The following is an 11,777-nucleotide window of genomic DNA, read 5'->3' as shown; positions in this document are numbered from 1 at the left end:
GAGGAGCAAGGGGATGAGGGCCCCATCCCTTCCATGGATGGTGTAGGGCGGGAGGAGACAGAGCCAGGTGCCTTGTCCTCAAGGGAGGGGCCTCATTTTTCTTCCCTCTCAGCTCGGCCCCAAGGGTGCCAGCCCATCCGTTGGGCCTGCCCAGGCCCCCACGAGACAGCTTTCTTTCTGCTGGTCCTCATCCACAACCCCCAAGGATCATCATTTTTCCACCCAACCCCCCAAGTTCAAGACCAAGTCTGTTACCTCTCTCCTTCCCCTGCCTCTCGCCCATTTTCCTGTGTTTGTTGTAGCTGGGACTGACCCCAAGGCCTACAGAACCCTGGACCTGGACAGTCTGAACCCACTGCTGTTAATTCATTTAGTGTAAAGATGGAAAAAAAAGAGAGAGAGAATAATGCATAAATATGTATTGTATAAACGAGGAAAAGAATTAATGATTTGGACAAATATTACTGAGCACCCAGTGCTGGGCCCTGGAAATACAAACATGAACAGGACCAAGTCCCTGCTGTATTGGGTCTGACAGCGTGTGGGAGAGATCGGATGGACGGATGGACGGACGGATGGCTGTCCTGGGTCTTCACCCGTCCGCACTCCTGGGTGCGATGGGAAAGTGAGGCGGGGGTAGCTGTCCGGTCCGGAGTCCTGCCCCTTTCGTTCCCCGCAGTGACTTCTTGTCCGCTGACAGCTCCGCTCACCTGGCGGCCTCCCCTTTAAGACGCCCTCACCTGAGCGCTCACCTGCGCCGGCGCTTCCGCAGGAAGAAGGAAGCGGCGCCGCCGTCGTCTCCCGTCCTCCCTCCCGGCTCCCGGTTCACCCTCCGCCACCATGTCCGCCTCGGCTGTCTTCATCCTCGACGTCAAGGGCAAGGTGAGCTGGGCGTGGGGTGGGGACGGACAGGTGAGGTGGCGCTCCCTTCTCGCTGGCAGCGAAGGCCCAGGTATCCCCGAGGGCGTGGGAGTACCCCTCCCCCAGCCCCCGAGTCCGGGGTCCGGTCCCACTGTCTACCAGCTGCGTGCCTGGAGCTGGGGCTTCGCCTCGGAGCCTTGGTCTCACTATCCGTAAACATGGGAATAACAGGGGTCTCCACCCCAAAACAATGAATACAGCCCGAAGCCGGAGGTAAACCACTTAGCACAGCAGCCCTGCTGGAAACATGAGGTGATCGATCAATTGAAATGGTTATTTCTGTCACCATCCTCATCCACAGTATTAATATTTGGGGACCCTAATTCCCCTTTGGGGCTGCGTTGTCCCTTTCTGGAGCCCCCTCTTATTGTCTTGTCATTCAATAGCAATAATAAGAGTGATGGGGGAAATAATACTTCTGATAATAATAGTGAGAGCTAAGGTGTCTGAGGACCTGCTCCCAGTTCTAAACACTGGACGAAACAACCTTACCAAGCAGGTACTGTTATTATTGATTGCTTACTACCTGCCTGTCAGAGCTAAGAGAGATATATGGGCATAATCATTTTTATTTTTCTCTTTTAGATATAATCTTTCTTTTTTCTTTTATTTCTTGGCACGATCTTTCTTTTCTTCCTTCCCTCTTTCTAAAATCTTTCTTTTCTCTTCTTTCTATAATCTATCCTTCCTTCCATCCTTCCCTTCTTACCTTTCGTCATCCCTACTTTGCCGATTTGATGCATATGAAGCCCTGGGCAAGAGCAGGATTTCTGGAACTATGGCACTTGGTTCAATTCCTGATTTCCCACTTATTATGAGTACGGTTCCTACCTCAGTTTCTCCATCTGTAAAATGGAGGTGACAATGACACTACCTCACAGGGTTGTGGTGAGAACTAAATCAAGCAAGCATCCACTCTTTTTTTTTTTTTTTTTTTTTTTTTTCTGGGAGTGTATCTGTTAAAGCTGGGGACAATGAAATAAGGAAGGATTTAGGATAGAAGAAGCAACAGGAGAGAGCCTGCTTTGGCACTTTATAGGAAAGAAATGAGCCTGGGCAGGGCTGCTATTGGCTCACTGAAAAGTCAGAGAAAGAGGGCCTTGGTGACAGGTCCTGGGAGGAACTGCAGCTGCTGCTCATTGTTCCCCCGGTTGCAAGTCTCGTGGGGGCCCTTAGAGTTTAGGAGATGCACACTTAAGAGTGAAGAAAGGTGTGGGTGTGCTCCTGGGAGGGAGAGGGCCAAACATCCAGTCTTTAGTAGAACTATGACCTGGACCTTAGTGAAGGGTCTAGACATGTTAGCTGTTGTTATCATGTGCCCATTTTACAAAGGAGGAAACTGAGGTGCAGAGAGGTGCTCAGGCCCCTGGGCCAGGAAGTAGGGCCCAAACCAGGCACTCTGGGTAGAGTGCCCGTGGGTGGAGGGTCCCTGGATCCCAGCAATAACTGGGCCTTCTCTTCCCGCCCTTAGCCCCTGATCAGTCGAAACTACAAGGGCGATGTGGCCATGAGTGAGATAGAGCACTTTATGCCTCTGCTCATGCAGCGCGAGGAAGAGGGCGCTCTGGCCCCGCTGCTGAGCCACGGCCGGGTCCACTTCCTATGGATCAAACACAGCAACCTCTACTGTATCCAGCCACAGGTGGGGTCCCTGGGGGGCTGGGGTGGTGGCAGCTCAGGCCCAGAGAAGGTAGGCTGAGGATAGGAGTTGCACAGCATATCAGTGGGGCTTGGGCTGGGGGGGTGTGGGTGGGCAGAAATGGGGTGCTAGTGGGGAACAGGGTGGGGGTTCAGGGTTTGTGCTCCATTTGAGCCCTTCCAAAATGGCACCTTTTCCTTAACCTTGCTGCCCACAGTGGTGGCCACCACGCTGAAGAACGCCAATGCCTCGCTCGTGTACTCCTTCCTCTACAAGACAGTGGAGGTAGGTTGTGGCCTCCCATTGGTCACCTGGTCTGTTTGTCCACCTGTCTTGCCCATCTCTTTCATGATCCATTTTTCTAAGAAGCTCTGCCTGACCTCCTTGGGGGTGCCCTTAACAAAGTCCCGTCACTTTGTGTTCTCACTGGCTGCTCTGGGATCACTTCTCCCTACAGGCAGGGACCCAGGGGTCTTTGAGAGAGTGTAACTACTCAAATCTGAGCCAGAGTGAACTGGTTTCCAATCCTAGCTTTCCCTGCTTCCTGGCTATATGACCTTGAGCAGGTCTCTTCTCTCTGTGCCTCTAAACGGGGTTACAGCAAGTCCTACCTCGGGATTGTACAAATTAATAAAATTCATACCTCTAAAGTGCCTAAAACAGTGCTCAGTATACACTAAGTGCTCAATAAAGGCTTGGTATTATTGTTAGCATTATCACAAATGTTATAAAATCAGATAATTCATTGAGCTCTTACTATTTGCCATTCTCAATGACTGAGAAAGTGCTCAGTCATTACTATTCAACAAACAAGAAATATTCATGGATTTGTCTCTTCTCTGCCAGGCAAAGGGAAAACATCTATGCATTAGACAGGTCTCTGTCCTGAGGAGTTAAAGGGCATAAAGGAGATGAAATCTGGTTGAGATGCTAATCTCACCATAGCATCATGATAATCATGGGGGCGGGGGGGAGTGGCTTCATTGAGGAGGTGACATTTGGGTTGAGGTCTGAATGACAAGCAGCCCTCTATGAGATGAGCTGAAGGAAGAGTGTTTCAAGCAGAGGGAATAGCACATGCAAAGGCCCTGGGGTTAGAAAGGCCAGTGAGGTTGGAGCAGAATGAGGAGTGGAGAATAGTTCAAATGTTGATGACTAACAGGTTCTCTTCTGTGGTTATGCCTACTAATTCCCAGGGGCTTTTAACTTGGGGAACCTAGACTTCCAAGGCCTATGAATAGAATACAGCAAGTCCATGACCTCAGTCATGTTTCTGTATAACAGGTTTCCTTTGCCATCCTGTGTATTTTATTTTATGTATTTACAAACATTCTGAGATGGGCCCATGAGCATCAGATATGCAGGGATCCATGGTCCAAGAAAAAACAAACAAACAAAACCAGTTCTAATTCTTCCTGGACTTTATCACCTCTGGGTTCCTACTTTCCTTGAGTTTTCCACGTTATTGTACCCGACACGTTGGATTATATTGGTTCTGTTACCCGTCCATTTCCCCCACTGGACTTTTCCCCGTGGGCTTTGTCCATCATTAATGTCCCAGCACTGGTGTAAAGTAGGCACTCAATAATTGCTTGTTGGAATGCTGGCTGGATCAATGGGGACCCAGCCTATGGCTACACCAGCTCCACCTCTGTGGGTGTCTGTTCCTGCACCCCCAGGTATTCTCCGAATACTTCAAGGAGCTGGAGGAGGAGAGCATCAGGGACAACTTTGTCATTGTCTACGAGCTGCTGGATGAGCTCATGGACTTTGGCTTCCCCCAGACCACTGACAGCAAGATTCTGCAGGAGTGAGTGTGCTGTGGGAGCAGCCACAGGGCAGGTCATGATGGAACAAAGTTGAAGAGGGCCAGGAAGTGTCCCTGGGTCCCCTGTTCATGCTCCCTGCCGTCCTGCCAGGTACATCACACAGCAGGGCAACAAGCTGGAGACAGGCAAGTCACGGGTGCCGCCCACTGTCACCAATGCTGTGTCCTGGCGCTCCGAGGGCATCAAGTACAAGAAGAATGAGGTCTTCATCGACGTCATTGAGTCTGTCAACCTGCTGGTGAGCCCCCACAACTCCACCCCTCCCCTGCCACGGTCTGGGGACAGGAGAGGGGACCCTCTGCCTGCTGACCCTCATACCCATGTGTGCATCCCCAGGTCAATGCCAATGGCAGTGTCCTGCTGAGCGAGATCGTGGGCACCATCAAGCTCAAGGTGTTTCTGTCAGGAATGCCAGAGCTGCGACTCGGCCTCAACGATCGCGTGCTCTTTGAGCTCACTGGCCGTAGGTGTCTGGAGTAGGGGGTTCATGGAAGAGATGGAGACCCCTCTGCATCTGGGGCCCCAGAGAATTGCAGTTTTGAAATAAGCACTCGAGCACCCTCTGCTGGTCATGGCCAACACTACAGCTGCTGTTTCTTTGAGCAAACGCTGCTTTATTAAGTGCTAGGTGCAAGAACAGGGCAGTGAAGAAAAAGACAAATCCTGGCCCTCACAGAGCTGACATATACAAGGAGACAGACTAGCATTGTATTTAAAAGCCTGACAGTGATAATCAGATTCCCTGGGTTCAGATCCTAGCTCTGCCCCTGGGCAGCTGGGTGACTGGGCAAGTTACTCATCCACTCTGGGCCTCAGTTTTCTCATCTGTAAAATGGGGGTGATGATAGCAGTGGGCTATTAAGTTAGGGGTAGGGACCCTGCCCGGCCCCCAAGGTCATCCTGCATGCTTGACTCTGAGTTTCAGGAAACAAGAACAAGTCTGTGGAACTGGAGGATGTGAAATTTCACCAGTGTGTGCGACTCTCCCGTTTTGACAATGACCGCACCATTTCCTTTATCCCACCTGATGGTGACTTCGAGCTCATGTCCTACCGCCTCAGCACCCAGGTGAGGCAGGGTCAAGCCCCATAGCGGGGAAGAAGAGTGACCTCAGAACCTCCCAGAGCTCCCCTTCCTTTGTCTGCAGGTCAAGCCACTGATCTGGATTGAGTCTGTCATTGAGAAGTTCTCCCACAGCCGGGTCGAGATCATGGTCAAGGTGGGTTGGAGGAACAGTTACTCACAGTGTTGATCTGTCCCTCCCACCTCCTCACCAATCTTAACTTCCTTCCCTACCTCCCTCCTGGTTCATTTCCTTCCAGCCACACTGGGCCCCTGGCTAGTTCCCAAACCCTCCAGGCTCAGGTGCCCCAACCCCTGCAGGGCCTTTGCACTGGCTGTTCCCTTTCCCTGGATCATTCTGCCCCTGCTCACCCAGGTATACTCATGACTCCTTTATCTCATCTCCTTAATCTCTTAAATTGGAGATAGTCTAGATGCTTAAATGTCATCTCAAACAGGCCTTCCCTGATGTACCTATTGAGAATTATACCCGCCACCAGCATTTCCCACCTCCCTTCTTTGCTCTATTTTTTTTCTTCTATTATCTATCACCATCTATGATCTGTTTTACTTACATATTTATTTTTTTAATATATATGTATACATACATACATAGATAGTATATTTATGTGATTTAAAGAATAATGAACTACCCAGCTTATTTAAATGTACTTGACCTTGCCAGCATGGTTGAGTGGTTGAGTTTTGACCTATGAACCAGGAGGTCATGGTTTGACTCCCAGTTGGGGCTCGATACCCGGTGTGGGGTGTGCGGGAAGCAGCCTATCGATGGTGCTCTCTCATCGTTGATGTTTCTATCTCTCTCTCCCTTTCCCTTCTCCTCTGATATCAATTAGAATATATTTCAACAACAAAAAAATGTATTTGACCAGAGCCTCTGAATCCTCACATTTCTGTCCCCCAATTCCTGCTCTCCCTTTGCCCAGAGGTAATTACAATCTTTGAATTTTATGTAAATGATTTATTTGCTTTTCTTCATAATTTTGCCCCCCACATGTGTAGCCACAAATATTTCATTCCTGCCAGCTTCTGACCCTCATATTAGTGGACTCGGGCTGTATGATTTTATGTATAACTTACTTTGTTCATGTAACATCGATTTTTTTTTTAATATATTTTATTGATATTTTACAGAGAGGAAGGGAGAGGGATAGAGAGCTAGAAACATCGATCAGCTGCCTCCTGCACACCTCCCACCAGGGATGTGCCCGCAACCAATGTACATGCCCTTGACTGGAATCGAACCCAGGACCCTTGAGTCCGCAGGCCGACGCTCTATCCACTGAGCCAAACCGGTTTCGGCTGTAACATCGATTTTTAAAAAATATATATTTTTGTTGATTTCAGAGAGGAAGGAAGAGGAAGAGAGAGAGAGAGAAACATCAATGATGAGAGAGAATCATTGATCAGCTGCTTCCCACACGCCCCCTACTGGGAATCGAGCCCGCAACCTGGGCATGTGCCCTTGACCGGAATCGAACCTGGGACCCTTCAGTCTGCAGGCTGACATTCCATCCACTGAGCCAAATCGGCTAGGGCTGTAACATCTACTTTGAAATGAATTCCGGGTGTCATAGTTTTGTGCATCCATTTCTATAGCTGTAGAATATTCCATCGTGGGAATCTATATGTCTCCATTCTCTCACATGGGTTGTTTTCAGCTCTTGGCTATTCCAGTTCCCACTGCCATAAGCAGCTTTGTGCATGTGTCCCAGAGCTTATAGTAGAGCCCTCTTTCATCGATGGAGAAACTGAGGTCCCATGTAGGACGGGAGCTCCCCTCACGTTGAACTTGAGTCCGCCTGACTCAGGAGTCTGTGTTCTTAGATTTGCCTTTGTTCCCTGGCCTTGGAGTCTCAGGGGCGCTGGATTGCACAGTGGATTGTCACCAGGGATGGTCTTGATGCTCTTCAATGTCCCCATCTCTGCAGGAAAGGGAAAGGGGCTGTTAAAGCTAGTGCCTTTCAGAAAAAAACTCCCCCCTCACCATTTACCTCCAAGCCCTCTGCCCCAGATCCCACTTCTCAAATATTCTTCCCCAAATGAATAAATAATATTAGTAATCATAATGTTAGCTACCACACAGGGGACACTTAGAAACCTTATGTTGAAAGCTTGTCCTGTGTCACACAGCTCTAGATATACATATAGTGTTGTAACTTCTTCATTCACCTGTAAGGAGGACATGTAATGGTTGAGGACACAGGCTCAGTTTGAATTCCCACTATGCCAGTTACCACCTATGTGACTTGGGCAAAATGCTCTTTCTCTCTGTACCTCAGTCTCTCTTTTTTTAAAAATATATATTTTTATTGATTTCAGAGAGGGAGAGAGAGAGAGAAAGAAACATCAGTGATGAGAGAGAATCATTGATCGGCTGCCTCCTGCTCGCCCCTCTACTAGGGATCAAGCCCGCAACCCGGGCATGTGCCTTTGACCGGAATTGAACCCAGGGCCCTTCACTCTGCAGGCCGACGCTCTATCCACTCAGCCAAACCACAGTGGCCCTCAAGCAGTTAGAGTGGGTCCTCAAGCAGGACCTCAGTCTCTTACAAATGGATGTTAGGAATGGATCCTACTTTACAGAATCAGTGAGAGGATTAAGTGCTTGGCACAGGGCCTAGCACATGGCAGGGGCTCAGTAAATGCCACCTTCAAATGAAAACCCCTCTCTGATGGGCTCATGGAAGTCATTTTGGACCTGGCAAAGGTGTATGACATTTTCCATATGGAAGGCACTAAGGGTAGGGCCTGTGGAGTCTCTCATGGGTGTGGACCCTGGCTCTGCCACTTGTTAGCTGTGTGTCTCCAGGCAAATGCCTCTGTGCCTCAGTTTTCCTCATCTGCAAATTGGGCAGGACAGTGGTTTTCACTTCAGGGTTGTGGAGGTTCTCGATGAGATGGCACATGGAAAGGGCTTGGTGAATAGTTGCAGAATCCATGAGCAATTCTTCCTGCTGCACTCTCTCTCCCTGCCAACAGGCCAAGGGACAGTTTAAGAAGCAGTCGGTGGCCAACGGTGTGGAGATATCTGTGCCGGTACCTAGTGATGCTGACTCCCCGCGCTTCAAGACCAGCGTGGGCAGTGCCAAGTATGTGCCTGAGAAGAACATCGTGATTTGGAGTATTAAGTCTTTCCCGGTGAGCACTGGGGAAGGGTGGGGCTCTGCAAGGACCCACTCCAACTGCTTGAGGGCCAGGTGGATAACCAATCATACCCACATCTGCCTGCACATGGTTGTCATTGCGGCGGGGATGGGGTAATAAAGCTGGACATCAGGCTGGCATGGTGGTAAAGCTTCCCTACCAGGTCTGGAGGCAACCGACCTTGGGTTCAGATTCCCACTCCACTCTTTTTTTTTAAATATATATTTTTATTGATTTCAGAAAGGAAAGGAGAGGGAGCGAGAGAAATAGAAACATCAATGATGAGAGAATCATTGATTGGCTGCCTCCTGCATGCCCCCTCCTGGGAATTGAGCCTGGAACCCACACATGCCCTGACCGGAATCAAACTGTGACCTCCTGGTTCATAGGTCAATGCTCAACCACTGAGCCACACAGATGGGGCTCCCATCCCACTCTTGCCTCTCTGAGCTGCATGGCCTTGGGAAGCCGGGTTCCCCACATGGAGCCTTAGTTTGCCCATCTGAAGTAGGCAGGATTATGTTACCCACATCCTTGGGCCCATGGAGGATTTGGTCTGTCCCTGGAATCTGGGGGGTTCATCAGGGCCTGAAAAGTGGGAGATGGCCCCAACCCACCTTCCAGCCAGGCTGTGCAACCAGAAGCTTAGGATGTGAGTCTTAGGAGCCTTTCTTGTCTGTGAAATGGGTCAAGAGCTGATACTGCTCCAGGGCTGTTGTGAGGATGGTCTGTAATCTATCTGATGCCCCCATGTGCCTTTAGGGGGGCAAGGAGTACCTGATGCGTGCCCACTTTGGCCTCCCCAGTGTGGAAAAGGAGGAGGAGGAGGGCCGGCCCCCCATTGGAGTCAAGTTTGAGATCCCCTATTTCACCGTCTCCGGGATTCAGGTAAGGGAAGTGGGCAGGGTGGCTCTTCTCTTTGACCTCAGTACGTTTCCCTACTGAGTCACCTCTCCTCTGTAGTCAACCATGTCTCTTCCCCAGATCATGGTTGCCTCCTCTGCCCTCAGCCTGGGTCTCCTCTCCCTCTTCCTCTCCCTCTCCCTCTCACTCAGTTCTGTGCCACCTTACTCCCCACTGACTTGTAACTTCCATCCCTCTCCTACTCACAAGCTGTTCACCATTCCCTTGGCCTGTGGCACCTCATCTCCCCCAAACTGTGTTGTGTCTGTTTCTTTACACTGTGTCATCTCTTTTTGGACCTCTCTCCTGGACCACCTTCCTTTCCCCCAGTCCCACTGTCCATGCCACATCATTGCCCCAAGCCATGTCACTTAATTACTCCCAGCCTGCGCCCTTATTTCTCCAAGTTGTGTCACATATATTCCCCTGGTCCCAGCAAGCTCTCTCCCCTCAGTCTGGGCCACCTCCTTTCATTTCCTTTCAGGTCCGGTACATGAAGATCATTGAGAAAAGTGGATACCAGGCTCTGCCCTGGGTCCGCTACATCACCCAGAGTGGTGGTAAGGCAGCCCGGCTCCCTGGGACAGTGGGGTCAAAGAGATGATGGGGACGGTCTTGGAGTTTTGATACATTCTCACTCTCACTTTGAGGGCTCCAGAACTCAACAGGCCTACCCTGTCTTTGTCACCATGCCAACTTGGGCCTTGGTTTACCCATCTTTAAAATGGGGGCAGTTGTCAGTTCCATCTGCTGCCAGGAAACAGGCTAGTTACTGTGGGTTCATTCCCTGTGTTTGATTCATCCCTAGCCTTGTAACTTCCTGGCAGGGTTGATCATGAACACTGGGGCTGGGGAAGGATTGGGGAGATTGTCCCTCTGTGCCATTTGTCCCATTCTGAGATGTCCCTGCTCATTGTTTTCTTACAGATTATCAACTTCGTACCAGCTAGAAAGGAGATGAGGTAGGGCCTGGAACATGGGCCTCCCTCTCCCTTGGTCCTTATTTCGGACTTTAGAGGGAGGGAAGGAAGGTGGGGAAGGTGTGAGCAGGCCTCTGTTGCTTAGCAGTTTCTTGCTTCCTGCTCCCAGCACCTGGCCCCCTCCCAGTCTTGTCCTCTACCCATAGACTGGGAGGGATGGCCTCCCAGCTTCCCTCTTCCACTCCCACTTCCACTTTTATATGAAGAAAGAGAGGATGAGCTTGAAAGCCCATTCAGGAGTGCCTTCATGCAGTGACCTGCCTTAGGGGGTGTTGGTGCCCCTTCTTCACAGCTTCTCATTTGAGGATGGCATTAAAAAGATCAACTTAGCTGCTGTGTGTGTGCTTCTTGGCTGGGGACTGGGGATGCCAGGGACGTCCTTGAATTTCTGGGATGGGAGTGGGTAGCACATATCCATTCTTCAGCCCTGGTCACAGCTCCTCTGGGTCAGTCCAGCTGCCCCTACCTCCATCCCCTGACTGGGGACTTTCCTCCCCGCCCCCCCCCAAAGTCAGTTCCCCTCACAGCCGCCAGAGGGCGCTGTTAACTTCTAAGTCAGATCCTGGCTCCTCTGCTCAGAACCCTCGCATGCTTCCCTTCTCGATCTGTGCTACCCAACCCGCCACCTACATCCCCTCACCTTCTCCCCCTCTATACCTGGTTCTTCCTGGACACACCAGGCGCACTCCCACCTCAGGGCCTTTGCATTTGGAGTGCCCTTGACCTGGCATGCTTTTCCTTGATATCCACACACGGCTCCTTACCATAAGTTCAGGTCTCAAGTCAATGTCACCAATTCAGGGTGACCTCTCTGTTTCAACAGCCTTCCTTTCCCAATAGACTATTACTTATCCCGTTTTACCAACTCCCTTAGCGTTTACCACTCTGAAAATATTTAATTATTGTTCCCTCCTGCCCTGAACTGTAGCTCGCTCTCCAATTGGGCACCTACTACACAGTAGGTGTTCAGTAAAATTATCCCCTCCCTCCCCCCCCCCCCCAGTAAACGTTTGAATGAAGGTTTCTGCCAGGTTCAGCCACGTGGCAGCTGCGGCGTGAACGTTCCTTCTTGTCCCTTGCACTTGCTGTGCTCCGGGTGGCTCAATCTGAGCCAGAACGAGATTTCCTCCTCATTCACCCTCATTTCCCCGTTTTATTTTCTTCACGGTGCTTAACTCTATCTTAAATTATTTAGGTGCTTGAATGTGCGATGGGAAAGGTTCCTGCACAAGGTGGGTGGATGAATGAAACAAAACGCCCCGCTCCCTGTTAAGG

The 11,777-nt window shown here is 50.4% G+C and overlaps 1 protein-coding gene across 2 annotated transcripts; it reads left to right on the top strand.

Annotated features, from left to right (window-relative positions):
- The first annotated feature begins 768 nt into the window (after positions 1–768).
- On the top strand, positions 769–10,836 carry AP1M2 (adaptor related protein complex 1 subunit mu 2). Of its 2 annotated transcripts, none has more exons than XM_080673870.1 (12): positions 769–882; positions 2,393–2,549; positions 2,778–2,845; positions 4,240–4,370; positions 4,480–4,627; positions 4,726–4,852; positions 5,315–5,457; positions 5,537–5,608; positions 8,455–8,613; positions 9,382–9,507; positions 10,007–10,082; positions 10,450–10,830. In XM_080673870.1, the coding sequence occupies exons 1-12, from the start codon at positions 841–843 to the stop codon at positions 10,470–10,472; spliced, it is 1,272 nt and encodes a 423-aa protein (XP_080529996.1). In that variant the 5' UTR covers positions 769–840; the 3' UTR covers positions 10,473–10,830. The 2 variants fall into 2 exon arrangements, with proteins under 2 accessions (XP_080529996.1, XP_080529995.1); XM_080673869.1 differs by having other exon boundaries at positions 775–882; positions 5,309–5,457; positions 10,450–10,836.
- The last annotated feature ends 941 nt before the right edge of the window (positions 10,837–11,777 follow it).

This window comes from Plecotus auritus (genome assembly GCF_963455305.1).
Source record: "Plecotus auritus genome assembly, chromosome: 6".
Lineage (NCBI taxonomy): Eukaryota > Metazoa > Chordata > Mammalia > Chiroptera > Vespertilionidae > Plecotus > Plecotus auritus.
Note: the sequence above shows the minus strand (reverse complement) of the source record. Positions and strands in the feature narration are given on the sequence as shown.

Bases quoted from the DNA above. Each gene is read 5' to 3' on its own strand.
- AP1M2 (XM_080673869.1), top strand. From the start codon at position 841: ATGTCCGCCTCGGCTGTCTTCATCCTCGACGTCAAGGGCAAG. The intron at 883-2,392 runs GTGAGCTGGGCG...TCCCGCCCTTAG, and splicing joins TCCTCGACGTCAAGGGCAAG to CCCCTGATCAGTCGAAACTA. The intron at 4,628-4,725 runs GTGAGCCCCCAC...GTGCATCCCCAG, and splicing joins TTGAGTCTGTCAACCTGCTG to GTCAATGCCAATGGCAGTGT.